Source organism: Moschus berezovskii, chromosome 27 (assembly GCF_049115385.1).
Source record: "Moschus berezovskii isolate FMDL1 chromosome 27, NW_MosBer_1.0, whole genome shotgun sequence".
NCBI classification, from domain to species: domain Eukaryota; kingdom Metazoa; phylum Chordata; class Mammalia; order Artiodactyla; family Moschidae; genus Moschus; species Moschus berezovskii.
Genome location: NC_142486.1, coordinates 23,101,957 through 23,129,615, shown reverse-complemented (window position 1 = coordinate 23,129,615; position 27,659 = coordinate 23,101,957). Strand labels below are relative to the sequence as shown.

The window sequence follows — 27,659 nt, the reverse complement described above, 5'->3', positions numbered from 1 at the left end:
TTAAAAGTTTGATTCTAGCCTATAGCAGACAAGGAGCCATTACACTGACATCACTAGAAGATTGATTAGGAAATTTTTTTTTAAAAAACCCATTAATTTAGTAAGTATAGCTGTTTTCCAGATAAATGGGAAGGTGGGGAACTAATATGATCACCTCTCCCCTTTGATGCGTTTCTCACATTATTCTCATATTATTATGGGCTTCCCTGGTGGCTCAGCGCTCAGCTGGTAAAGAATCCACCTTCAGTGCAGGAGATCTGGGTTTGATCTCTGGGTTGGGAAGATCCCCTGGAGAGAATTTCATGAACTGTATAGACCATGGGGTCGCAAGGAGTTGGAAACGACTGAGAGACTTTTACTTTCACTTTTCACATTACTCAACATCATCAAACATTTCCCAATGATCTACTGTGTGCACAAGACATGCAGCTAAACATGAAAGGGAATGAGGGCTGATGATATATCAGTAAATGTCTAATAAGGGAGCTGAGACCCATGAGAAAGACAAGACCAGTGTTAAAGGCCAGAGAGAAACAATGGCACAGGAGAAGTTCCAAAATGGTATGAGTTGAAAGTGGAAGCGAGAAGTGCTATGAATACAGAAGATGGAGTGATCACTGAGGGTTGCAGAGATCAAAATACTTGAGGGAAGAGGTCTTGAGCTACATTTTAAATGTCTATGGGCCCCTGCTACTTATTGCTACTGCCCAGGGTGAGTAGCACCTGCATCACCTGGGAGTTAGCTGGAGGTGCAGAATCGTGGGCCCCTCCCAAACGCTACTGAATCAGAATCCGCACTTTAATGAGATCCTTAGGTTGCACAGATGCACACTGAAGTGTGATAAGTACTGGTATGGACATGAGTGATGGTGGCAGTGTGGGGGAGCAACTGAATGAAAAGTTACACAATGTTTTTGGCATTTTTCTGAGAAAACAGAGAGAAGAATTTACAGTGAAAGGAAAGACGGTGCCCTCCACATAGGAACCCTGCCCCATTTATGCACGGCCTTACCAATGCTTTTCATGAGGCTTCTGTAATAGTCATTTTCCTTCTCCTCCACCAGGGCAGCCATCAGGGGTTCCAGGAAGGGACTTGTCAGCAGTGTGTTTGAAATCAGCTTTGAAATCCGAACCATCACTTTGTCCTCCTCAGGGGCAATCATGTCTTTTCGGATTCCACTGGTCAAATAGTAGTAGTATCTCTTCCATAAACAAACCACCAGCAACAAAACGATCATAATCAATTGGCTAACTGTGCCCACTTGCCCACACCCATCAGCTGCCAAAGTACCCTTTTCGTACATCACTGATCTCCATCCTTCACTCACTTTTTGGTCCATGACATCACACTCATTGTAATGAATTGTTGGTGAGTATTCCCCATGGCTCTGGAGGAGTCAACCAAAGCCAGAGCGATCTCAGTGCTGTATAAGGAAGGATTTGTCAAATGCCATGCAAACAGAAGCAGTGGAAAGAGTATTAAGCCCCAGGGATGGAGATAACATATCTGGTGAGCTTTAAGAAGAGGAATGACAAGCTCCTCAAATGGACTCAATTCACCCTCCTTATAACAACAACCCTATATGAGCAAAGTACTCGATCCTATGGCTTATGGGGAAATCCCCAAGTCTGAGTGAGACTTATGATAATTATTCTAATTCAACCACGGATCTTTTGAGTTTAGAAAAGCAACACAAACACATGAGCTGAACGAACAGCCCAATGTGACCTGGTGACATTAGGAAGTTTGGTTTATTTAGGGCTTGCCTCTAAGCTGCTAGCTGGCTGAAAGACTCTGGAAATGAATAATTTCAGATAAAAGAGAAGCACAAAGTAAAGGAAAGAGTTTGAAATCAGCTTTAACATTCTGTGCCGATTGTCTGTGGTCAGAAAAGGCTGAACTTGCATCTCTCCAGCCTTGATAAAGGACAAACTTCCAAAGTTCTCTCATTGTAAGAACTGCCTGGGGCGAGGAGAGAGGCTCCTCTTAAAATGCAGATTCACAGGCCCCTCCCTCCTAGGGCATTTAGGATATGTTAACAAGAACCCCAGGCGATTCTTATTTTCAGGCAAGTTTGAGAACTGTTGTTCTATGCTCTTAAGAGCACAGAATGTTAGTATAAGCCAGACTGGTCTAAGTTCTAGTTTTGCCTCTTACTGACTGTATAACTTGGAGCAAGTTGATTAAACAGTCCCCATCCCAATTTCCACAACTGTACAACAGGAATAATCATAGTCTGCAGGTCCTGAATGGGGTCAAGCATCTAGAGGGTTTAGTATGGTTTAGCACATTCGGAGAAGGCAATGGCAAGCCACTCCAGTACTCTTGCCTAGAAAATCCCATGGATGGAGGAGCCTGGTAGGCTGCAGTCCGTGGGGTCGCTAAGGGTCGGACACAACTGAGCGACTTCACTTTCACTTTTCACTTTCAAACATTGGAGAAGGAAATGGCAACCCACTCCAGTGTTCTTGCCTGGAGAATCCCAGGGACGGGGGAGCCTGGTGGGCTTCCGTCTATGGGGTCACACAGAGTCGGACACGACTGAAGTGACTTAGCAGCAGCAGCAGCAGCACATTCTCAGTCACTATTAGTTTTTATTGTTAATCATTTTACCATACACTATAAATTCAAAAGCTCTTTGCTCTAAAGCTTTGCAGTTCTTTCAAGTCAAGTGTTAGAGGCTCAGAAGTCTGTCTGGGACCAAGCTGGTAATGTTAATAACTGAAAGTTGGCTGGACATAATAAAATAATAAGGAATTATGGAGACTGACAAACCAGAGAATGAATTTCTCATCTAAAGGAGGTAGCTATTGTTCAGTTTCAAATATATGAATTTTTTCAAGAGAGGTTAGAAATCTAGCATATGCGAGATTTCTCTCTTTTCCCAAACACATCTGTAGGCCATATTTAACTTATGGTTGGGCTGCTGGATAAAATACAGTATGCACTGGAATATACTAAAAATTATTCATCGTTTATCTGAAATTCAAACTGGGGGCCATGTTTTTTGTTTTGTTTTTCAAAATCTGGCAACCCCTGCCTATGTTCTATGCAGCCATTTTGCAACCTATGTTCTAAGAGGACCTGAAGGCACCGGTTTCTAAGACTTACTAAAGCAGAAAACTCACGCATGCACACGTTCATTCAGCAGTCTGCATGGGGTCTGAACTTCAGTGTCTTTATGTATTTTTAAAAATAATTTATTTAATTGGAGGCTAATTACTTTACAATATTGTGCAGGTTTTTGTCATATATTGACATGAATCAGCCACAGGTGTACCTGTGTCCCCCCATCCTGAAACCCCCTCCCAAGCCCTCCTCACTCCATCCCTCTGGGTTGTCCCAGAGCACCAGCTTCATGCATTGAACTTGCATTGGTCATCTATTTTACATACGGTAATATACATGCTTCAGTGCTATGCTCTCATATCGTCCCACCTTTGCCTTCTTCCACATAGTCCAAAAGTCTGTTCTTTACATCTGTGTCTTTTTTTGCTGTTTTGCATATAGGGTTGTCATTATCATCTATCTAAATTCCATACATATGTGTTAATATACTGTATTGGTGTTTCTCTTTCTGACTTACTTCACCTTGAATAGCCATAGCAATGTTGAGAAAGAAGAAGGGAAATCAACCTGCCTGTCTTTGGACTTCAGTATTTTTAAAACATTCCTCAGCTGACTACTGCTTTTCTCTAGTCTAGAATCATAGAGATGTCAAGAGTAATACTTAGCAAGTTGAGAGAAAGGAGGCAGTAAGAATGTACCTCCAAGTCTGATTCAGATGGTTTGGCTTCTTTACTTTCTATTTCCATCTCCTGCTGTAACATCACATCAATCTGTTCTTCTGGACTCATTGGTCTGCTTCCTGGGAAAGTCAAAGATGTCACAACCTCCTTCTTCATAGGTAAGGAGGTTGAGGCTGACTTCATCCTGAAAAGTAGACACAGCTTAGTGTCTGGTTCCATGAACACTTCATACTTCATAAGTTTGTAAGCACTGGTTTTGCTTAGTTAGCTAATTTATTTTTATTTAGAGCCTTAATAAATTAGATTAAGAGTATTGGTGGGAAAAAACATAAGTAACTAGGTATCCAGGAATGTTTTAAAGTCAAGAAGCAGAGTGTGGCTTTCATGAGACCATAACCTTCTTCAGCTCATTCTAGTGTCCTGCAATCCCCTGTGCCCATAGAAACTCCTTACCCAGTGAGGTCCTCTTTGTCTTTGGGGGAGAACTTCATTTTCTTCTTGTTAGGCTCTGATGAGCTTTTATTTGCTAGAACAATGGAGATGAAAGATATCAGTGATGGGCAGTGACCTTGAGCCATCTTCTGCCCACAGGGATGCAAGTCTTAGGGCAGTCCAGGAGAACTAAGAGGGGTGGACTTGGTGTGGTGGGATGAAGCAGGTGATGCAGACCCTGGTCCCACCTGGACCACTAATTATCTGTATGCCCCTGGAGAAGTGACCATCACTCCAAGCCTCAGCTTCCTCAACTGTGAAATGGGGATGAGCATACCTTCTGTTCTCTTATACACTGGACAAATATTCATATATCCTCAATTCACCCCCTAATCCTATGTGCTCTATTTTCTAAACATTAGGTGTATTACTGCTAAAGATTCTTCTTTAAATAGATTCAGACTTTTAAACTTAAGCTATTTATTTTAAAGGAAATATTATATGAGTCTCACAAATAGAAAAACCAGTATCATTTTCAATAAATATAATTATTGCAAATAGAAAAAATGATGTAATTTGCAACAAATAGAAGGCATTGCAATAAATATCATTTGTGATAAATAAATTTAATAAACACAATATAAAACTCTACTACCAGGACTTCCCTGGTGGCCTAGTGGTTGAGAATCTGACTTCCAATGTAAGGAATTCGTGTTTGATCCTTGCTTGGGGAACTGAGATTCCACATGTTGTGGGGCAACTAAGCCCATGTGCTGTAACTACTGATCCTGCACACTCTAGGGTCTACACGCCACAACTAGAGAGAAGCCCACACCCAGCAACAAAGGGCCTGTGCACAACAAAAGATCCCCGATGCCACAACTAAGACCTGACACAGCCAAAAATAAATAAACAAATATTTTAAAAATAAAATAAAATGTATATACATACAAAATGTGTATATATATATATATATATCACTCTATGACTAAACCTTAACCTTAAGAGTCTAGTCTAAAAAATTAACATGTCATTTTAGACATGTTGAATACATACTAACAGGAAATTGATATTTTGAGAGAATCAGAGGATTGAAGACTCTTAATCAAGATGTATTCTGAGTTCATACTTAGATTTCCTCAATCTACTCCAAATATCAATCTTAAAGGAAATCAACCCTGAATATAAACTGGAAGGACTGATGCTGAAGCTAAGCTCCAATACTCTGGCCACCTGATGTGAAGAACTGACTCACTGGAAAATACCTTGATGCTTGGAAAGACTGACGGCAAAAGGAGAAGGGGCAGCAGAGCATGAAATAGTTGAATGGCATCATTGACTCAACAGACTTGATTGTGAGTAAACTCTAGGAGACAGTGAAGGACAGGGAAGCCTGGTATGCTACAGTTCAGGGTTGCAAAGAGAAGAACATGACTTAACAACTGAACAACAACAACTGCAAATATAACAATAACAGAAAAAATTCTTTAAAATTAAAAAGACAATGCGTTATTCAAAAAGATGCTCTTCTGTGTGAACTTAAACACAGTGTGAAGTAAAAGTCTTAAACTTGGCTTCTGGCACCAAAAGCAGGCAGAAATAATTAGGTGATTGATACCTGGGAGAATAATGAAATCCAAAACATACCATGATTGTGGGGACTGAAGCTAGGTTCACAGTATAAAGCCATGGCTTCCCTACCCATGAAGACAGGCTGAAAAGCCAGCAACACTGGCATGCAGATAAAGCACCTGTATCCAACCAGTCCATTCTAAAGGAGATCAATCCTGGACGTTCATTGGAGGGACTGATGCTAAAGCTGAAACTGCAATACTTTGGCCACCTCATGCGACGAGTTGACTCACTGGAAAAGACTCTGATGCTGGGAAAGATTGGGGGCGGGAGGAGAAGGGGACGACGGAGAATGAGATGGCTGGATGGCATCACTGACTCTGTGGACATGAGTTTGAGTGTACTCCAGGAGTTGGTGATGGACAGGGAGGCCTGGCGTGCTGTGATTCATGGGGTCGCGGAGAGTCGGACACGACTGAGCGACTGATCTGATCTGATCCTCAATTCACACAGTGGCCACAGATAGCAAAGAAAGGCTGGGAATAACCAGGCCAAACCTAACATAACCGCAGGGACCAGATCTACAACATCTCTAAAACAGCACCTTAGGATGGAAGTTCTAAGCCATCAATAATAAGATCTGGTACTAATTTGGGGTCCTAAGATGCCAGATGAAGGCATAAGGAAGAAAGGCAAGATTTTAAAAGGTATGTCAAAACAGTACACTGTTTGAGTACATTTATAAATATGAACAACCAAAACTAACTTATGGTGACAGAAATCAGAAAGGGGGCAGGATGGTACTGGGGAGAGGAAGGAACTGATGGGAAAGGAACACAAGAGACCTTCTTCTAGTAATGGAAATGCTCTATATCTTATTTGGGTGGTGGCTGTATACAAATATGGTATAAACAAACAACTGACAAAACTCACTGAACACTAAGATCTGTGCATTTTATCGTGTGTGAATTAAACAACAAATGGGAAATTCACGTAGCAAGAAGGGGAAAAGCTCTCAACATAAGCCTGCAAACTAAAAATCCCATAACACATGAGAAAAACCAATATAAGAAAGATAGCAAATAAACTCAACAACTGAGGGAAATATTTACAAAATGGAAATAATATAGCAACGCTAATATTGCTCCAAAATAAATGTTTAAGATCCTCCAAGTGAGACTGAAAATGTTATGTCCATGAGAATAGAATAAGAAACTGGCAAGGGTGGTGACAGTCATAAGTAGAACCAATTAAGAAATCTGAAAATGAAAGACAGTGTTATTAAAATAAAAAAACATCTATTATACAGGATAACCTCAAGACTGAACAGAGTTGAAGAGCAAATTAGTGAGCTGGAAGATATATTTGAGGAATTCACCCAGACACAGCACAGAAATAAAGAAAAACATGAAAATGAGTTTGAGACAGCAGGCAGATTGCAAATCTCCAACATATCTCTAACAAAAACTACTAATGGATATCCTTAAGCAGACATATGTGTACCCAGTGGGACTAAACAAATTAATACATAAAAAGTACTATGGTACTTTTGGCCACCAAGGATTCCCACTTCCTGGCATTGTTCCCTTGTAAAGTCCTCTTGAGTGTGGGCAGGACTTAGCAACTCATTCTAACACTGACAAAATGGCAAAAACCATAGGATGTCACATTCAAAGTTAAGCTCCCAAAAGATGGTGGTTTCTATCTTACTGGTTCTCTTCTATCTCATTTCCTCCAAGGGAAACTAGAAGTCATGTTGTGAGTTGCCCTGTGGCTAGGCCCATTCGGTAAGAAACCGATGTCTATGGCCAACAGGAAGTAAGCTTGGAAGAGGATCCTTCCTTGGTTTGCCTTTAGATGACTAGCCCTTGGATACCTTTATTGTACACTTGTGAGAGACTCTGAGCCAGTTAAACCATGCCCAGATTCTTGACAGAAACTGTAAGAAAACAAATGGAGCTTATTTAAAATATTGAGTAATTTGTTACTCAATAGTAACAAATAATTTGTGAGTAATTTGGGAGTAATTTGTTATGCAGCAATCAACAAGCTGTATTTAGAAAAGTCAGAGGAACCAGAGATCAAACTGCCAACGTGCGTTCAATCATCAAAAAAGCAATAGAGTTCCAGAAAAACATCTGCTTTACTGACTACGCCAAAGCCTTTGACTGTGTGGATCACAGCAAACTGTGGAAAATTCTTCAAGTGATGGGAATACCAGATCACCTGACCTGACTCCTGAGAAACCCGTGTGTAGGACAAGAAGCAACAGTTAGAACTGGACATGGAACAACAGACTGGTTCCAAATCGGGAAAGGAGTACGTCAAGGCTGTATACTGTCACCCTGCTTATTTGACTTATATGCAGAGTACATTATGCAAAATTCTGGGCTGGGTGAAGCACAAGCTGGAATCAAGATTGCCAGGAGCAATAAGAATAACCTCAGACACTCTTAAAACCCAACATTTAGAAAACTAACATCATGGCATCCAGTTCCAACACTTCATGGCAAATAGATGGGGAAACAATGGAAACAGTGACAGATTTTATTTTGTTGGGCTCCAAAATCACTGCAGATGGTGACTGCAGCCATGAAATTAAAAGACACTTGGCTCCTTGGAAGAAAACCTATGATCAACCTAGCCAGCATTATTAAAAAGCAGAGACACTACTTTGCCAACAGAGGTCTGTCTAGTCAAAGCTATGGTTTTCCCAGTAGTCATTTATGGATGTGAGAGTTGGACTACAAAGAAAGCTGAGATCTGAAGAATTGATGCTTTTGAACTGTGGAGTTGGAGAAGACCCTTGAGAGTCCCTTGGACTGCAAGGAGATCAAGCCAGTCAATCCTAAAGGAAATCAGTCCTGAATATTCATTGGAAGGACTGATGCTGAAGTGGAAACTCCAATACTTTGGCCACCCGATGCAAAGAACTGACTCCTTTGAAAAGCCCGATACTGGGAAAGATTGAGGGTAGGAGGAGAAGGGGACGACAGAGGATGAGATGGTTGGAGGTTAGATGGCATCATCAACTCAATGGACAAGAGTGTGAGCAAGCTCTGGGAGTTGGTCATGGACAGGGAGGCCTGGTGTGCTACTATCCATGGGGTTGCAAAGAGTCAGACATGAATGAGTGACTGAACTGAACTGAGCAGTCAACAAAAAGCTTGGTGTATGTTAAACATAATGCTAGCCATTACAATCATTCCCATTTCATAGATGAGGAAACTGAGACTTCATGAGGTTACTCAAAGTTATCTATAGTAAAGGTGGAGCCAGGACTAAAACCCAGAAATCTCCCAAAGCCCCATTCTAAGTGGGTATGACACACTGCAGGAAATACCTGATGGCAGCCCCTGAACGATCTTTTCCCTGGGGACATTGATGGTGATGGGCTGGTAGACTTTCAGCAGGTCCTTCAGCTTCAGGTCCCGAGCTGTCAAGGAGTAGTTGTTGGCAATGGAATCACTGGGTCCACAGTGGTGGTGCTGCTCTTTGAAGGGTACAGCCAGGGTCCATGATGTTCGTTGCATCAAGGGGGGATAAAAGCTGTGTGACATGACTGTCTGCAAGGGGAGAAGTGCAGAGTGAGTCATGTGAGGGACATCACACAGGTAACCTGGGCTCCTCTCGGCCAGGCTCCACTCACATTGAGACTCATGGCATCCCACATGCCTAATATTCTGCACGCTGAGGGCAAATACTTTCGGAATGGACACCAATTTTACCTCTCTGACTACCATGAGCATGCTTTCTGATGGCAAGGATAACAGCTGATTTTCAACATGCAGTAAATTTGTGATCAGGTAATTTACATCTATTGTCTTTATTGTTATGTACATGGCTCAGTTCAATTCAGTCGCTCAGTCGTGTCCGACTCTTTGCGACCCCATGAATCACAGCACGCCAGACCTCCCTGTCCATCACCAACTCCCAGAATTCACTCAAATTCATGTCCATCGAGTCGATGATGCCACCCAGCCATCTCATTCTCTGTTGTCCCCGTCTCCACCTGCCCCCAATCCCTCCCAGCATCAGAGTCTTTTCCAGTGAGTCAACTCGTTGCATGAGGTGGCCAAAGTGTTGGAAATAATTGTTTTCATTTTATAGTTGAATTTGCAGAAGTTCAGAGAATTTAAATAACGCAGCAGGTAAGTGAGAAGGCCAGATCTGTGCTACTACATAGCTCTTTTCCCCACTGTGCTAGAGCCTCTTCCAGTGGCAGAAATGACTGAGGCCTCTAATCCTACCTGTCAAGTCTGTTTGACCCCAACCGTTACCAGCAGAAGAGTAGCAGCCAGGTGAACATACCCGATAGAGTTCAGATGGTTCTTCATTAGCAGAAGCAGGCAGAGGGGGCAACTCTGGCCGCATCTGGGAGTGGCTCATGTGATGTATGGAGTCACTTTTGGGGATCTGTGGGAAACAAATACAAAGTCACTCTTCAGGAAAGATTTCCAAGCCTCTGAGGTGCATAATGAGTAAAAAGTTCCTCAGAAAAGGATTTAGGCACAAAATTCTGCCATAAAACACCCTTCTCACCACTATCCATTGGTTTCAATTCTTAATGTCTCTTCTCTAGCATCTCCTCATGGCTACCCTTCTATGAGCAAATTCATGTATTTTTCCCCTGGGAAGAACCCAAATCTGAGGGCACTCCCAGCTTCCCTACCCTGAGTTGTAATTAAAGGGGTTGACTTAAAAAAAAAAAAATTGACTCTTGCATTTCACATTGGCAAAATTCCAAACAGAAATTTGCTTATGCAGTGGTATAAATAACTCTGTGCTTCCTGTGAAAAGAAAAGAAAATATTTAGAGTGTGGGTGTTTGAGTCCACCATTCCATTCAGGGAGTGTGTTCTGGGGAGTGAGCCTCAGACAGAGGTGAACCTGTGGCTCCCATGGCCATGCTCAGTTCCCAGTGCTTCTTCACCTCAGAGCTGATTTCAGGGTTGAAAGGTGCTCTGTTTTTCTTTACTACACCCAAGCCCTAGAAGCAAGAAAACTACTTCATCTGGGGCTGTGATGGAGGGAAACCTCTGGGCTGGATTTACTGAGAGATGTTGCTATACAGTACTTTAAAGGTAGTTCAAAGAGATCTGCCAGTGCAATTTTGGCGCTGTGGTTTTTCACCTTGGGCAATGACTGTGGACTGAACTGTTGTGTAGGATGAGACATTATTAGATAGATTTGATTTATTTGGGTCAGCAAATTATGTCATGCAGGGTAACTGGCAGAAGGTAGACATGTAGGGGGTAAATGAGTCAGAGGTTAGTCATTCCCATGCCCCAACCAATTCCTCACTGATGACTCAACCTCATAAAATAATAACATTAACAATAATAACATCTGTCATTATTCCAATTATGTTCCAGGCATGTATGAGATTTTTTATATCCAGTTCTAGCTGAAACAAAGGTTCACAGGGGATAGGTAGGGCATTTTGTTATTATTGCTGCTGTTCAGTCACTAAGTCACATCTGACTCTACAACCCCATGGACTATAGCACACCAAGTCTCCCTGTCCCTCACCATCCCCTGGAGTTCACCAAGTTCACATGAATCAGTGATGTTATCCAACCATCTCATCCTCTGCCATTCTCTTCTCCTTTTGCCTTCAATCTTTCCCAGCATCAGGGACTTTTCCAATGAGACTGCTCTTTGCATCAGGTGGCCAAAGTATTGGTGCTTCAGCTTCAGCATGGGTTCTTCCAATGAGTATTCAGGGTTGATTTCCTTCAGAATTGACTGGCTTGATGTCCTTGCTGTCCAAGGGACTCTCAAGAGTCTTCTCCAGCACCACAGTTCAAAAGCATCAATTCTTCTGTGCTCAGCCTTCTTTACGGTCCAATTCTCACATCAGTCCATGACTACTAGAAAGACCAGAGCTTTGACTATATGGACCTATGTCAGCAAAGTGATATCTTTGCTTTTTAATATGCTGTCTAGGTTTGTCATAGCTTTTCTTCCAAGAAGCAAGCGTCTTCTAATTTCATGGCTGCAATGATCGTCAACAGTGATTTTGGAGCCCAAGAAGAAAAAAAATCTGTCACTGCTTTCACTTTTTCCTTTTCTGTTTGCCATGCAGTGATGGGACCATAAGGTAAGGTGAGACATACTAGCCATGAAGAAGTGCTTTTAAATACACACTACTTTGCATCCCAACACATGGGAAATGACAATTGTTTTAAGAATGTGTTGATTTTAAAATTAGATAAAAACTTGCAAACTCTTAAAAAATGCATACTGAGCCTGGGAATTAAAAAAAAATAGGTTCACTGATCTAATGGCCTAATTCAGTGGTTTCAAAAATTGTGGTGCATCAGACCCACTAACAGAATCAGGCTGCTCAGGCTCGGCCTTAAAAAGATGACCCTATTGTTCTGCTTAGAGAACTTGCTTTGTCGATTTAAATAACTGTGTCTGTCTCTCTGTTCTTGACTTCAGTTTCAAGGATCTAAGAATCAACCAACCACATCCAAGAGCTGCTCTTTCACTGCTGAAGTTAGTATAAAGATCTGCACTTAAGAGGTGAACAAAATGAAGAAAATCAGTATCAACCTGAACAGAATCTCGTCATCCAAGGTAGATTTCGGCAGTAGGATTTTCTGGGAAATGAAATCGTTCATGATTTCCTTCAGGAGTTCAGATGTACAACATATACTGATTGATAAGTTAGGTCTGCCTGCATTTTGTCTTGGCAAGGTAGAAGGTTTTATGATTAGTGGTAATATTTCCCTTGGCCTAGCATTTAAATGTTTCAAATAAAAACCTTCATTAAAAAACAATAAACAAAAACAGATTTTGGACATCTTAAGTCACAAGAGAGGGAATGAGTAGTTAAACCAAAAAACCCTGACCTTTTGCAGTTGAGGAGAGTACTAACATTATTCAGGAGGTGTCCTGGCATTCATGTTTCTGTTTATGGTTAGGCTAAACCTGATTTCAGCCCTCAGACATATTGGAAAGTTACTCTTACTAGCAAAGCAGGCAGAATATAGCCCTAGTGGACATAACTGGCTCTACTCCAATTTCAGTCCATGTTGTACAGTGTCCAGCACCTGTGTCCAGGCCAGAGCATGTGATACAGGTCTGGCCAATCAGAATACTCTCTCCTCCAGACACTATGATTGGTTCAGGGATAGACATGTGACCCAGGGTGGGCTGATCATAGTTGTTCCTGACACTTTTGCTAGAGCCATTGTGAAATAGGTAGTCTAAACAGCCATCTTTGCTTTATGTGAAACAAACAAAAAAAGGCTTCCTTAGGCTAATACCATCATAAAGCAGAGCAACAGATTGAGAAAGACTCTCAGTGACACCATCTGGACCCCAGGACCCAACTTGGACTTCTCAGTTACTTAAGCCCATAGATCCCTTTTTGGATTTGAGTCAGACATATTTATGTCCCTCTATATTGAGAGTTGGTCAGCCAAGAGATAGACACAGAGGCAGCTGAGTCATCATATAAGGAGAAAAGCCATTTTGGGGATAATAAAGAAAGTGCTAGTGCTAAGTCACTTTCAGCCATGTCCAACTCTTTTTGACCCCGTGGACTGTAGCCCACCAGGCTCCTCTGTCCATGGGATTCTCCAGACAAGAATACTGGAGCGGAAGCAAAACAACATTTTGCAAGAAAGCAAACTAACATTGAGCATTTTGCAGAACATAATGGAGAGAAGCAGAACCCCTGAAAAACAAATTAAACTTTGAGCTGGTTCACAGGCACAGACTAAGACTTATACATATAGAACTGTAAAATCCATGATAGCAGAAAACAGCTCAGTTCATGGAACAGGCATACATGGGACACATACAAGATCAGCAGATCTAGAAGTCAATTCATAGAACAAAAAGAGTTTTCTTAAACATACTTGGTTAAGAACTCTCTGTGGCCCCTTCAAGGTGAAAGAGATGGAGATTTGTAAGACCTACCTGGCTACCCAGAACAGTTTGTTAAAAGTATTAATGCTTAAGTGTTCTCTCTGGCAAATAGCAGAGTGTTTTCACTTCAGGGTAGGCTCAGTAATTGTCAACAAATTAACTTTTCTCCCCTCAACAAATCCATTTTAATTTTACAAAATTTTGATTTAAAATGCTCCTCTGGATACCTCAATATATGGCAACTTAATGGATCTTAGCTTTTCCATCAAGATTCCGCCACTTAGATTCGGTAGAACTGTTCCTTTCAGGTGCCTTATTTCTAACTGTACATGATGTTTGCAAGTCTTTCATGGAAACAGTTCCCAAATGCTCACTTGAGGACCTGGAGCAGCAGAATCACTCGGATCTTAGCTAAAAATACAGATTGCAGGGCTCTATTTCAGACCTTCTGAATCAGAATCTTTGGGAGTGAGGCCAAGTCTTCATATTTTCAAGACTCCCCAGTATAGTCTTACATACATCCAGTGTTGGGAGCTGCTGGATGGAATATATGGTGTAATGGCCTTGGAAAGGAAGGGAAAGGAACATGTCTATTTCTGAAATTTTCTCAACAAAACCTGAAGATGTCCAAAGGCCAAAGCATAATTCAAGGACACAACAAAAAAAATTTAATATACATGCTAGGTCAGGGGCTTCCCAGGCAGCTCAGTGGGTAAAGAATCTGCCTGCAATGCAGGAGACATGGGTCCGATCCCTGGGTTGGGAATATCCCTGGAGGAGGGCATGACAACCTATTCTAGTATATTCGCTTAGAGAATCCCATGGACAGAGGAGCCTGGTGGGGACAGTCCATAGGGTTGAAAAGAGTCGGACATGACTGAAGGGATGGAGCATGCGGGCATGCACATGCTTGGTCAAGGAGATCTAACACAGCTATTGGTTTGTGATTGAAATGCCTCCTTCCTACCCACTTTCAAATTCCCTACATGCTGAAAATACTACAGGTATAAAGAAAGCTGAGCAGTGAAGAACTGATGCTTTTGAACTGTGGTGTTGCAGAAGACTCTTGAGAGTTCCCTGGATTGCAAGGAGATCCAAATAGTCCATCCTCAAGGAAATCAGTCCTGAATATTCATGGAAAGGACTGATGTTGAGGCTGAAACTCCAATACTTTGGCCACCTGATGCGAAGAGCTGACTCATCTGAAAAGACCCTGATGCTGGGGAAAGATTGAAGGTGGGAGAAGAAGGGGATGACAGAGGATGAGGTGGTTAGATGGCATCACCAACGCGATAGACATGAGTATGAGTATACTCCAGGAGTTGGTGATGGACAGGGAAGCCTGCTGTGCTGTAGTCCATGGAGTTGCAAAGAGTCGGACACAACTGAGCGACTGAACTGAACTGAACGAAAAAAGAAACACACTTTAAAATTCACACCTACCTTCTGAGAGGAGCAATCCGTGCCATTCATGTTGTCCATTCTAATTGGACCTATTAAAAAAAGGGACAACGGGCTCTCTCAGTTTCTTCCTCTTCTACCAGTGGCTCTGAGATACACTTCCTTATAGCATAATGGGGATGTCACAGATGATGGAACTTTACAGATGTTCTGAAAGCTCTGTTCACAGGGCTGCTTCTCTGAGGTCACAGACTTCAGTCTGCTGAGCAGTTTCTTGGTAGAAGAGGAGAGAAAGGAAAGCTGGAGAATGAAACAGCAGCCTTGGGGTTCTGCTGGCTCCGTGGTGTGGCTTCCTGCAAAGGCCGCACTTCCCTTCCACTAAGTGGCCCTTCTCTTGGAACTTTTCCAGGAACACACTGAGTTCACAGCAGAGGAAAATCTGAAGCAGAGTTACACATTAACACTGAGAAAAGGGAGGAAGCAACTCACCAAACTATCCCTCTGGGGCCTGAATTCTTCTCTTCTCCTCCTCTTGGGTTATTTTAACACTGGAGGAGTTTGTACCCAGGTCCTGGAGCCAGTCACAAGGCTTCGGCGTCTGTTGCTAGGGAAGGAGGGGCCTCTGCTGTGCCCAGATACAAGACTGGGCTTGACTCAGCTCTGTGTCCAGGTCTCTCCCTTTGCTGGAGGCCATCTGGGCAGCAGGAAGTTTTGGTGACAGAAAGGAAGGTGGGAAGGTGTTTAGCAATGATCCAGGTGGTGAGAGGCAATTAGAGCCTGTGCCTTTGGAGGAGTCTAAAAGCACACAGAAAACTGAAAGTCACTCAGTGTGTCCGACTCTCTGCAACCCCATGGACTATACAGTCTATGGAATTTCCCAGGCCAGAATACTGGAGTGGGTAGCTGTTCCCTTCTCCAAGGGATCTTCCCAACCCAGGGATCAAACCCAGGTCTCCCACATTGCAGGGGGATTCTTTACCAGCTGAGCCACAAGGGAAGCCCAATGCACACAGAGTGGTGGTTAAATTCTTGGGTTCACTTTCACTTTTCACTTTCACACATTGGAGAAGGAAATGGCAACCCACTCCAGTGTTCTTGCCTGGAGAATCCCAGGGACCTATGGGGTCACACAGAGTCGGACACGACTGAAGTGACTTAGCAGCAGCAGCAGCAGCAGAGTCATACAGGTCTGGGTTCAGATTCTGCCCTTCCCATTAATTAGCTACATGGCTTGAGTAAACTGCTTGATCTCTCCAAGTGTCCTTTATAATGTAAAATACCAATAATGAGACAACCTACCTCATAGGTGGGTTTGAAAGTTTAATGAGATAATGCCTGTAAAGCAATTTGCACATAGTAGAAGGATGACCAACTTGTCCGAGTTTCCTGGGAACTCCCTTAGTCCTGGGCAGACTGGGACAGTTTGGTCACTCAACACAGTAGGCAGTCTGTAAATGTGGCTAGACATCATTCTCATGATAAACACAGAAAGACATGCACATATATGCTCACATACGAAAGATATGATTAACTGCTATGCCATTTGATCCCTGGGCTGGGAAGATCCCCTGGAGGAGGGCATGGCAACCCACTTCAGTATTCATGCCTGGAGAATCCCCATGGACAGAGGAGCCTGGTGGGCTACAGTCCCTGGTTGAAAAGAGTCAGACGCAACTGAATGACTAAGCACAGCACACAGACATTCAAAGCATATGTTAAGTGGTCACTTTCAAAATTCTTTTAAAATCAAATTCGATTTACTGAGCTCTTTTTGAGAGACATGCTTGTATATATGTTTTTCATTCAATTTTTCCCCAAACTCCATGATGTTGCCATTTTATGATTGATGAAACAAAGACTGAGAAAGATATATAACTTATCCAAGTTGCCAGGACTCACAAGTAGTGCTGACACAATTTGAACCCTGTCCTTATGACTCCAGAGTTCAGTGTTCTTTCCATAAAGTGCCTGCCCAGAACACAAACATTTCCAGATCTTACGATGAGCATTATATAGTACTAAGTACTTCTACTTCTCCTTCTCCTTACTTCTTCCTCAAAGTTTGGCTTTTCATACTTAGAAAATAACCTTGGGGCTTCCCTGGTGGTTCAGAGGTTATAGAGTCGGACACGACTGAGCGACGGAACGGAACGGAACGGAAATAACCTTGAGGCTCCTCATTCCTTACACTTGCATTCTCTACCATAAAGTATACACAACACCTTCAAATAGTGTTTAGAATAAATGAGTCAGTGACAGGGTTTGAGACTGTAGACAGAAATGGGGTTATTACTAGGTCTCCTATAATAGGATATGAAACCCCATGTCTCACACACACACACAAAATAACCCAGCAGCTGTAATCCAACAAAGTAAAGTACTTTAGAAAGGACCTGGTAGGGCACCAGTGAACCCCATGACCTTGTGGGTGCGTAGAGAACATGCCTCCTTCTGAAATTTTGTGTGCTTTAAGGCTTTAAGTCTATATGTATACAAAAACATCAAAGTAATAATCATAGCTTTCATTTCTTGATATATATCAGCTGCTGGCACTGTGGTAAGCACTTAACGAGCATCATGTTTCCAAGTCTTCTCAACAATTTGAGAAGATAAATACAATTCAGTTCAGTTCAGTTCAGTCGCTCAGTTGTGTCCAACTCTTTGCCACCCCATGAATTACAGCACGCCAGGCCTCCCTGTCCATCACCAACTCCCGCAGTTCACTCAAACTCATGTCCATCGAGTCGGTGATGCCATCCAGCCATCTCATTCTCTGTCATCCCCGTCTCCTCCCACCCCCAATCCCTCCCAGCATCAGACTCTTTTCCAGTGAGTCAACTCGTCGCATGTGGCCAAAGTATTGGAGTTTCAGCTTTAGCATCAGTCCTTCCAATGAACACCCAGGACTGATCTCTTTTAGAATGGACTGGTTGGATCTCCTTGCAGTTCAAGGGACTCTCAAGAGTCTTCTCCAGCACCACAGTTCAAAAGCATACAATTATCCCAAGTTTTATAACTGAGGAAACTGAGAAACAGGGAGGTTAAGTAATTTGCCCATAGCCACTCAGCTAGGTCAATGGCAAAGCTGGAACTTGATTATGGTATCTGCTCCATGGTTTTAATCAAAAGCCTACATGTAGTCTGAAGAAAGATAGAAAATAAATAAATTATCTGCCAAAGAGAATGAAAATTCCATCACCTCTCCTATAACCCAGACCACCGCACTAGCACCAAAATTGTTTGATGACTTAATCTGCTGTTCAAGTAATAATTTCCAAGTGAGGATGCAGGCCTCAAATCCCTTAACTTCAAGCGTATAGGGTTGCCAGATAAAATACAGGATGCCCATACATACTCATATGAAAAAGTTATCTGTTGCTCACCTGAAATTCTAACTGAACTGGGTGTCCTGTGTTTTTATTCGCTAAATCTGGCAATATGGGAGGAGAGGTCAGCTCGGTTCTAGGTTATTTTCATCTTTGTTAACAGTTTGAAGTCTCAATCTATTGCCGGAATTTTTCGCATATTTCTAATTCAGGGTCCAGTGCTTCTGGCAGATCTTTACTGAGGCTGAAAATAATTGCTTAGCCAGGGTAAGTAACTGTGGAAAGGTGCAGAAGAAGCTGCACATGGATTTATTTTATTGACCCATAACACAGCAAGAGGCAAGTCCTTGTGTTACAAATAGATGCTAAGATTCTCACCATCAGGGAATATATAGTGTTGTACAGGAGTCAGCCAACACACAAGGAAAAGCAAAATCTGTCTGGGCAAAAATGGGAGTGGAAGGAATTAGAAGATTCACAGAGTCACCCCTAGATGGCATCCTTGAACAAAATTTCCAATGGAGGCCTGACTTCAGCTTTCCAAAGCACCACCCACCAGGGAAGGAGGGGGTTCAGTTATGTTCTAAAGGAACCCCCCCACCTCAAAATAACCAACCCTTTCCTGGGTGGGTCAACCATCACACCTTAGCTGAACAAAAGGCATGAAACCAGACAGAAGTGCCTGAAACGTAAAAATTTAGGGACACATCTGTTGGTCCTCCTATCTTCTTCATTAGCTTTTCCTTTTCTTGGCTCTTGCAGTTAGGAGTTAGAGCAGGCTCCTTTAGCTTATTATTATTATATACCCTAAGCTTATTTCTCTATTCACTAGCCTGATTATTTCTAGAAATATTAGTTGGTAGAACTAATACATCCTTGATGGATGGGCAAAATCAGTGAAAGAAGTAAAAACTGTATCACCTATTTAAAGTTGCTAATAGAGTAAATCTTTAAAGTTCTCATCACAAGAAAAAAATTATGTCACTGTATATGGTGACAGATGTTAACTGTGCTTATTGTGATGATTATTCTTCAATATAAACAAATATCTAATCATTGTCATACACCTGAAACTAATACTTATACGTCATATGTTATATGCTAACTATACTGCAAAAAAGAAAAAAAAAAGAAACCAAATAACCTTGAAAAAACATAGGTTAAAAAAAGCACAATATATTAAATATTTCTGGGCTCCTCCCATGTTCCTGATAGTTGCTAAGTTCTTTACAGCCATTATTGCACTACAACCCTGTGATTGCTTTTCTCTTTCTTAAAGAGCTATTTTCCAGGTGGCTATTGACCCAAGTCACAGATGAAAGTAGATCAATATGTCCCTGGATGGATGGAACCTGAGCACTGTGCAGTAGCAGACCAATTTTTCAAGTCTACCTTCTCTCCATTTTACAGATGAAGTGGTCTCAGGTAACTCTTCCATGGTCACATAGTAAGAGTCTGACTTGGGACCAGAGTCTAGCATTGTTGGGCCCCGGTTCACTGTCTTCACCAGTATGTTCTATGGCAGTTGTTCTCAACCTAGACAACTGTGCAGGGAACATTTGCTGATGTTTGGTGACGTTTCTGGTTGTTTGCAGGGAAGGAAAAGTACTACTGGCATCTAGTGGTTGGAGGTCAGGTAAGCTGCTAAACATCCTGCAATGCATAGGACAGTCCCCTCAACACAAAACTTTTCTGCCCAAAATGTCAACAGCGCTGCTCCTTGAAAAACCCTGCTATAGGGGTGGATTTCAGGTCAGGGAACATGCGTTCTAGCTCTGGATTAGACGTTTTCATGTATAAAATGGAGATACTAATCTAACAGAGTTTTTAAGGATCTCATGGGCTCATGATATTTGCATTTGAGAAGTAATGGTGAAAACCTTCCAGTCAAGGAACCGTCTCATCACTTGTCTGTCCTGAGCTCCAGAGATGCTTCCAGAAGAGGTAGCTCAGGGAATTTAGGCAGAAGCCCTACACCTGCCAGTTCACCTGTCTCAGAGATGGCCGGGGCACCCTCACTACAAGCCAAGAGTGTAGGCAACTCTCTCTGAGCCTTAGTCTTCTCACGTGCTGCTCGCTCGGGTTTCTCCCGGAAGCTCCAAAATACTGAAGCAGGCAGCCCTGGGAGGGAGGCAGGAGAGGGGCCGAGCGAAGGGGAGGAGCGGGGCGGGGCGGAGCGGGCAGAGGAAGGGGAGGAGCGGGGCGGGGCGCGCCCCGCGGCGGAGGGTGCCGGCTGGCTGGGCGAGGGCGAGGGCGGAGGCTCGCGCGCCAGCCCCACGGCTGCGTCCGATCGCCTTTGCTCCGCCTGCGCCGCGGCCCCGGGGATCAGGTGAGAACTCGCGCGTGGGGGACCGAGGGCCCCGGCTGGCTGACCCTTGGGCCGGGCTGGACAAATGGAGGAGCGCGGGGGCGGTGGGTTGAAAGGGGAGTCGGTGACATTCACACACACACACGGAGTCCCATCCTTCCCGGCCCCTGCTAGACACACACACACACCCCTGCTACTAAGGGAAGTCTCATCCCTCCCCAGCCCCTGCGACACACACAACACACACACACACACACACACTCCTACACCTGCTACTACTTTCGGTAAAGGGTGGCCACCCCTATCCCACCCGGAAGACCCAGCCCTTTCTTGGGAAACCTGGCTGGGAAGTCTCCACACCTCCTCTGCAGGAATCATCAAAACGGATGCCCTCGTCCCTACCGGGTCCCCCTGCCCCGTCCCTGCAGGGTGTACCAAAGGTGGATTCTCCTCCCCAAATTAATGACGGGGTACTCGCTGCGACTTCTCTCCATCGCGGCTGGAATGTTCAGGGTTTCCGTTTGTCCCGGGAGGGGCGGGCGAGGAAGAGAGGGGATCTTTTAGAGGGTGGGCCGTGGAAGGGAAAGGGCGGGTTGGCTTGTGTTTTCCTGGCTCAGCCTGGAAGGCGCGGAGAAGGCAGAAGGCGGGGAACTGTGCGCTGCGTAGGATTAAGGGGTTGCCCCCTTCCCTCCTCCTGAAACCTGTCTTTGCTTGAGGAGGCCCCTCCGAGGAGTGAGTGTCTAGGGAGCCTGGGGGTTGGCGGCCAGCTGATTGCATTCTACGGCTATGGCCGATGGCTTTCTACCCACATTGAACTTCCCAAACCGGTCCGGATGGCCCCCAGGTTTCCAAGGCCCTGGGAACCAGTGTCGGAGCTGGGCTTGTTCCTGCCCGTTGCAGATTTGAGATCAGGGGAGCTGAGTGCTGGGAGCATGGCCAATTCTAATCTGTGCCAGCTGCAGCTTCAGAGACAGAACATAGGATGAAGGGTCTAGTCCTGTCCAGTCCAGGGGATTCCTGTTTCACAGAAGGGATTGTAGCAGAGAATCTCTAGCTGGGTGATTAAAAATGTGCTTTAATTTTTGCTATTAGACCCTATTGGAGAAGGAAATGGCAACCCACTCCAGTCTTCTTGCCTGGAGAATCCCATGGATATGGGAGCCTGGCGGGCTGCAGTCCATGGGGTCGCAAAGAATCAGATACGACTTAGCGACTAAACAACAACAACAGACCCTATAGATATTAGGAGATAAGTCATCCCTGGTGGCTCAGTGATGAAGAATCTGCCTGCAGTGTGGGAGATGCGGGTTCCCTCCCTGGGTTAGGAAGATCCCCTGGAGAAGAACTCCGGTATTCTTGCCTGGGAAATCCCATGGACAGCGAAGCCTGGCAGGCTACATAATGGAAAAGATATATCTGTGTGCAGCCCAGCCTTACAGTGTTGTTCTGGAAAATATAAAATAATAATGTATTTGTTTATATAAAAATTAAAAAGGGTTTAAAAGATAGATATATAATTTAACAAACAGCTTTTGTTATTGGGACAGTCCTGGAAATTCCAGGCCATTGAGTCACAGAGTATAATTGTGGCAAAGTTTATCCCTCTCTTGTTATGGAAATGAGACTTACAAGTAAATAGTAATTTATGGCACAATGTAATTGGGAGCCAACCTGTTTAGTATGGGTAGTAAATAAAGAAATTGGCCACTGCTGTTTGTTTGAGAAAGGCTTTCTGGCAAAAAAAAGGCAGTGGGACTTGAAATAGTGTCTTCAGCCTTACTTTCTTCAGCATTTTATCAGGCTAAAAAAATAAACATAAGCTCTCAGAGATAATACCATTAACATTTTGTTATATGTCCATCTAGATCTTCTATTTTACTGTTGATATATGTATTTTATATTATGGATATATACATAAAATATGTAATAATCGGTATTTTATAATTTTTTCACATCATAGATGTATTTTCATTAAATAAATATCAACATCATCTTAATGGCTATACAATACTCCATTGTATGAATTTATCATTATTTAACCTATTTCTTACCAGTAGACAACTTCTTCCTGTTGTTTTACTATTAAGTACGTATTATAAACAGGGATAATCGCACCTCCTTTTGGCATGTTTTGATATAACTGATTGTTTCCTTCAGGTTCCTGGAAGATAAATTTTTGGATCAAGGTGTATACAGTTTGATATTTTGATGGATATTGCCCCGTTACCCTTCATCTCTATGCCCATCATCAGTGTGTGAGGACAGTAGAAGCCCTCTTTGGGTCAATTGAGTGAAGACCACTAATGGTTTAAGATACTTTTCATTTCCTCCAGTGACAACAAGAGACAAGGTGACATGAGAGATTTGACTGTGCCCTGCATTGAAGAGCTTCCTGGTAGAATTAATCCTTAAAGAGACTGAAGTGGGTTTCAGGATGGTGAAAGAGGAGCCCCCGAGTGCTTCAAAGGACTTGCAGGAGCTGCAGAGGAAGCTGTCTTTGCTGATAGCGTCTGTCCAGAGTAACTCAAAGGTCAGTTTCTAATCAGAGCACAAAATGGAAAATTCCAAGATAACACTAGCTTAACACCATAGAAAATTATTTCTCCCTTAAGTAGGAGAAATTTGAAGATAGGTCAGAATCTTTCTAACTCACCACCATGTCATGCTTAAGTTGTGACCTTCAGACTCACTGACCAAGATGATTGCTAGAGTAGCAGCCATTGAATCCACATTCTAGGTAGTAAGATGTTGTGGAGAGAAAAAGACTTGCGAGCCACCTCTAATTTAAGGAGACTTCCTAAAAGTCACACATACACAAAACTTCCAGTTGCATCTCACAGACCAGAATTTAGTTTTCTGATCATCCCTTGTAGCAAGTGTAATTCTTTAGCTGGAGACAGAGGCAACTCTCAGCCTGTGCCACAGATACTATCCTTTTGTTTTGTTATAATTTTGACCTGTTACCCTAAAAATGACAGACTACTAGAGTCCAGTGTTTCACTAGAAGCCCAGTGTCCAATGTAAATATGACACAGAACATATATGTAACTTAAAATTATCTAGTAGCCACATTTTAAAAGCAAAAAGAAGCAGGTGAAATTAATTTTAATATTTATTTTACTAAACCTGATATATCTAAAATGTATCATTTTAACATGTAATCATTATAAAAATATTAATGAAAAAAGTTATTGAGATGTTTTACATTCTTTTTATACTAAGCCTTTGAAATCAGTGTGTATTTTACACTTACAGCACATTTCCATTTGAACTAGCCAGTTAACAAGTGCTCAGTAGCCATTCAATGGCTGTGGGACTTGAGACAGTATATTTTGGTCTCTTGAACTTTTATATCTATTGTTTTCTTCTATATGTCTTTCAGCATTTTTTCAGGGAAAAAGAACAGCTCTCAGAGATAATATTATTAACATTTTGTTGACTGTCCTTCTAGACTTTTTTCTATGCAATATACCCATAAAATACATATATGTATGTAACAAAGTGAGCTGGTTGATGATCTGATTTTCGTATTCGATGCCACAGTTCCACTAGGATCTCTTTGAGGACCCACCCCTTTGTAGTCTAGAGCAGTATACTCTATAGGGATCTTTTCTGAACTCATCCCAAAATGCCTCTGGCACTCTATGCATTTAGCAAGCTAGTTTTAGATGAGATAAGTAACTTTCTAGTCAGCAGGCTGAGATTCTTGTTACTGACGTTAGTGAGAAAGGTGCTCATACTCATCTACATTTTCAGTTGATTCTCATTATCTGTGTGTGTTCTGTTGACTCACCTCAGACACTGAACCATTCCAATTGCATCTCACAGACCGGTTGAACCATTGCTCAAATGGGAGATAGGTTCTGGCAAACTTCTGGTGCCAACGTTTTCATCAGCCAGTAAAACCATAGCCTGTTTTGTGTGTCTTTGTTTAAAGGCACCTTTATCCTATACATACTGTTGATTTATGAAGATTGAACTCCGGGCCAACAGCCTATACTATGTAGGCAGCTGTATCTCTTGCCTGAATGAAGTTTGTCTGGTATTCGCATTTTCTCTATAAGGCACATCACAGCCTTATTCCTAGGAATACAAGCCAGTACTGCTACACATTTTAAATGGGAAAATCATCACCACCAACAGAAGAAACCTATCAAAATGCAGAAAGAGGTGGCAGTAAATACACCATGAAAAGGACAGTTGTATAAAGAGCTGAAACAAGAAGGCAGAGTGTTAACCTAGTTTGACCTCGGATGGTAACATGTGCCTCAGGTGGTTCATGTTTTTCACTGCTGAGTGCATGCCCATGAAAGCACCTTAAAGTGTTGATTTGGTGGTTACAAATCAATTTCAGTGAGTAGGCAAGTTCACAGATAAGGATTCTGCAGATCATAGGAATTGACTGTACATTAGCTAACCTTGGTTGAACACTTACTATATGCCAGGCACTGTGCTAGGCACTTGGCATGTCTTAACTTATTTAATATTCACATCTACCTTCTCAGGTAGGCATTTCAAAGCATATGAACTCTGACTTCTTGACATTTCTTCATTTTTTCACCTTCGATCCTCAGCCATGGTCAGTGGAGTGGGTTTGGACTAGATAACTTCCAGGGCAATCGACTCCCAGAGTGAGGGATGGGTCATCAGTTGGCTCAGCCTTGATGTTCTTCAGATAGTCCTGAGGTAGAGTAGTTTCTGTTAAATTTTTAAATTTTATTAATTGAAGTAATTAGTATTAATTGTGTTTACTGAATAGAGTAATATTGGCAGACAAAGGAAGGGAAATCACCTGTAAACCCATCACTGGTAAATCCAGTGGTGGTATTATCATTGTTGTTTTTGTTATTATTAGGCCTCTTCAGTATGTAATTTTTAGATACAGTGTTTTTAATTATGGCAGATGTAGTTCTGTATTTTTGTTTGATATTGTATATTGGTGTTTTTCCATATTGAAGCATAGGTCTTCCTACCAATTGCTTTTTTTGGTGGTAGAAACTTCCCTCAGATTGATATACCATAATTTACATAGTCATCCCCTTGCTTCGATGTTATTTAGGTGATTTCTTTGTCCTAAGTAATTTATATCCTTAAAGTTCATAAGCCCTTTGAGTTCCAGATAAGAATAGATGGTTTCCAGATCGACTGTTTGTGAAACAACTCCATCATCTCTTTTAGGAAACCTCTCGAACATAAAGTCTTAATGTCTTACTTTTAGGCTGACAGAGTCAGAAACCTGCCCAAAATAGCTTAAACAAGCGAACAGTGGAACCTGCCAGAACTTTGGGGAAATGTAAGGCTGTCACAGAAGCCAAAGTCAAGAAATAGCGGGATGGAGCCTCAGGAGGGCTTAAAACAGTCAGGCAGGTCCCTGGGGTCAGAGGTAACTCTCAATGCCCTCTCTTGAGCTGTATTGCTCCTCATTATAACTTTTCCTTGTGTATCAGCTTCATTCTTTCTCTGCAGCCTGGCTTCCTTTGCTGTTCTCTTCACTTGGGCAGACACACTTGGCCAAGACGGGACCTTTAACTCCCCATGTTGCCTCCAGTTCCCAGCTGAAACCCTCTGTGGGACTTGGTCTTGGGAGTGGTTGATTCCTTGGAGCAAGAATCTGCTTGACCAAGTCACCTATAACCAGGGAGATGGCAGCTGGGCTGGGACTTTTCATTTCAGGGGTATAAACATGGCTTCAGGGCTGTGGGAGGGGGCAGTTTTCAGAGAGGAGGGAAGAGAGAGCAAGCATGGGCTGGGCAGATACCGTGCCCCCACCCCGCCCTGTCAGTGATACCTCCCTGTGGATTACCTGTGACAAAATAGTTTTGCTCTCATGCTGGCCCTTTCCTTCCACAAAGGATGTTTTTGAATTACCTCCTTTGCACCTGGGTCCCAATCCTGAATTATAGGACCATAATCCAGAAGAAACTATCACACAGAACCTTGGATTTGTCATTACCAGTGATTTTAAATAATCCTGATCCCTCTGCCCTCCACCCTTCTGGTAGCAAAGGACAGTGGATACTGATTATTTTTTTCTGTTCTCAGACCAGGGAATTAGCCTGACTTCTAAATAGTTCCAGATGGAGGCTTTATGTCCTTAAACACTGGCCACGTTGTCCCTAGTTTGGAACCTCCCATACTAATGTGTGCATTTTAAAATAAGTCATCTTTCTCCGACCTTGGGCAAGTTGCTCGGGCTCACTGACTCTACATCTCATCTTCTCTAAAATAAGCAATGCCAGGCTCATAGATTTGTTGTGAGGATGATCTCAGATGCTATTTGAGAAGGCCTTAGCACAGAGGCTGGCACTTAATGGTGTCAGTCTGTTCCAACTTTGCATTCCTAGGTTATTCAGCATTGCACTGTGCCTGTAAAACCTTGATTAGAATACCTGGATCTGTTTCAGGGTAGGGATGGAAAATGTTCCTGAGTGATAAGCTCTCCTATTTTCTGTCCTGCCATTCTGTCACCCTCTGTTGCCTGGGAGAATGAAAAGTTAATTGCTATATTCTAATTCCCAAACTTAAGTAATGTTAAATTTTCCCTTGTTATCTATCTTGTAGCATTGTAGACAGAAATAGGAAGTTTATTGAAAGTCCTTAAAATAGTACTTTGTACTTGAGTATTTAATGAATATTCTCTATTAGGCATAATTGAGTCATATCTTTCCTTTCTGAAATAGACTGTCGGAGCAAGGACATCCTCCCTAAGGGACGACGATTGCTGGGCTTAATTGTGTGCATCTCAAATTGGTCTCTCTGCATATCTGAATGACTTTCTATTTTATGGTTGTAGGCCCCAGATTTAGAAGAGGTTAAGAAAAAATTAGATTTCTTAAGGACTGTAAATAGTCCTTTCCTGCATTTCTCCTCTTGGATCCCCGTGCCAGATGGTCTTGTTGATTTTTCATTTTTCATTCCTGTTTCATACAGCATTTCCTCCTCCTCTGCCATGAACCTCGTTTTGGCCGTCATTATCTCTTGCTAGTT

At 42.6% G+C, this 27,659-nt stretch overlaps 2 protein-coding genes across 3 annotated transcripts in view; one reads left to right on the top strand and one right to left on the bottom strand.

Annotated features, from left to right (window-relative positions):
* DNAH3 (dynein axonemal heavy chain 3) overlaps positions 1-15,125 on the bottom strand; it is a 244,562-nt gene extending 229,437 nt beyond the window's left edge. Inside the window, exons 1-6 of the mRNA XM_055409629.2 lie at positions 15,081-15,125; positions 10,066-10,170; positions 9,098-9,320; positions 4,204-4,276; positions 3,769-3,934; positions 1,013-1,202 (exon numbers count right to left, since the gene is read on the bottom strand). Of these exons, the coding sequence (XP_055265604.2) occupies positions 1,013-1,202; positions 3,769-3,934; positions 4,204-4,276; positions 9,098-9,320; positions 10,066-10,170; positions 15,081-15,119 (796 nt within the window). The 5' untranslated portion in view covers positions 15,120-15,125. The remainder of the gene's footprint in view (positions 1-1,012; positions 1,203-3,768; positions 3,935-4,203; positions 4,277-9,097; positions 9,321-10,065; positions 10,171-15,080) is intronic.
* A 5,428-nt stretch (positions 15,126-20,553) lies between these two features.
* Positions 20,554-27,659, top strand: part of LDAF1 (lipid droplet assembly factor 1) — a 32,103-nt gene continuing 24,997 nt past the window's right edge. For both annotated transcript variants that reach the window (XM_055409626.2, XM_055409625.2), the window contains exons 1-2: positions 20,554-20,693; positions 23,006-23,202. In XM_055409626.2, coding sequence (XP_055265601.2) covers positions 23,107-23,202 — 96 coding nt within the window. In that variant the 5' untranslated portion in view covers positions 20,554-20,693; positions 23,006-23,106. The remainder of the gene's footprint in view (positions 20,694-23,005; positions 23,203-27,659) is intronic.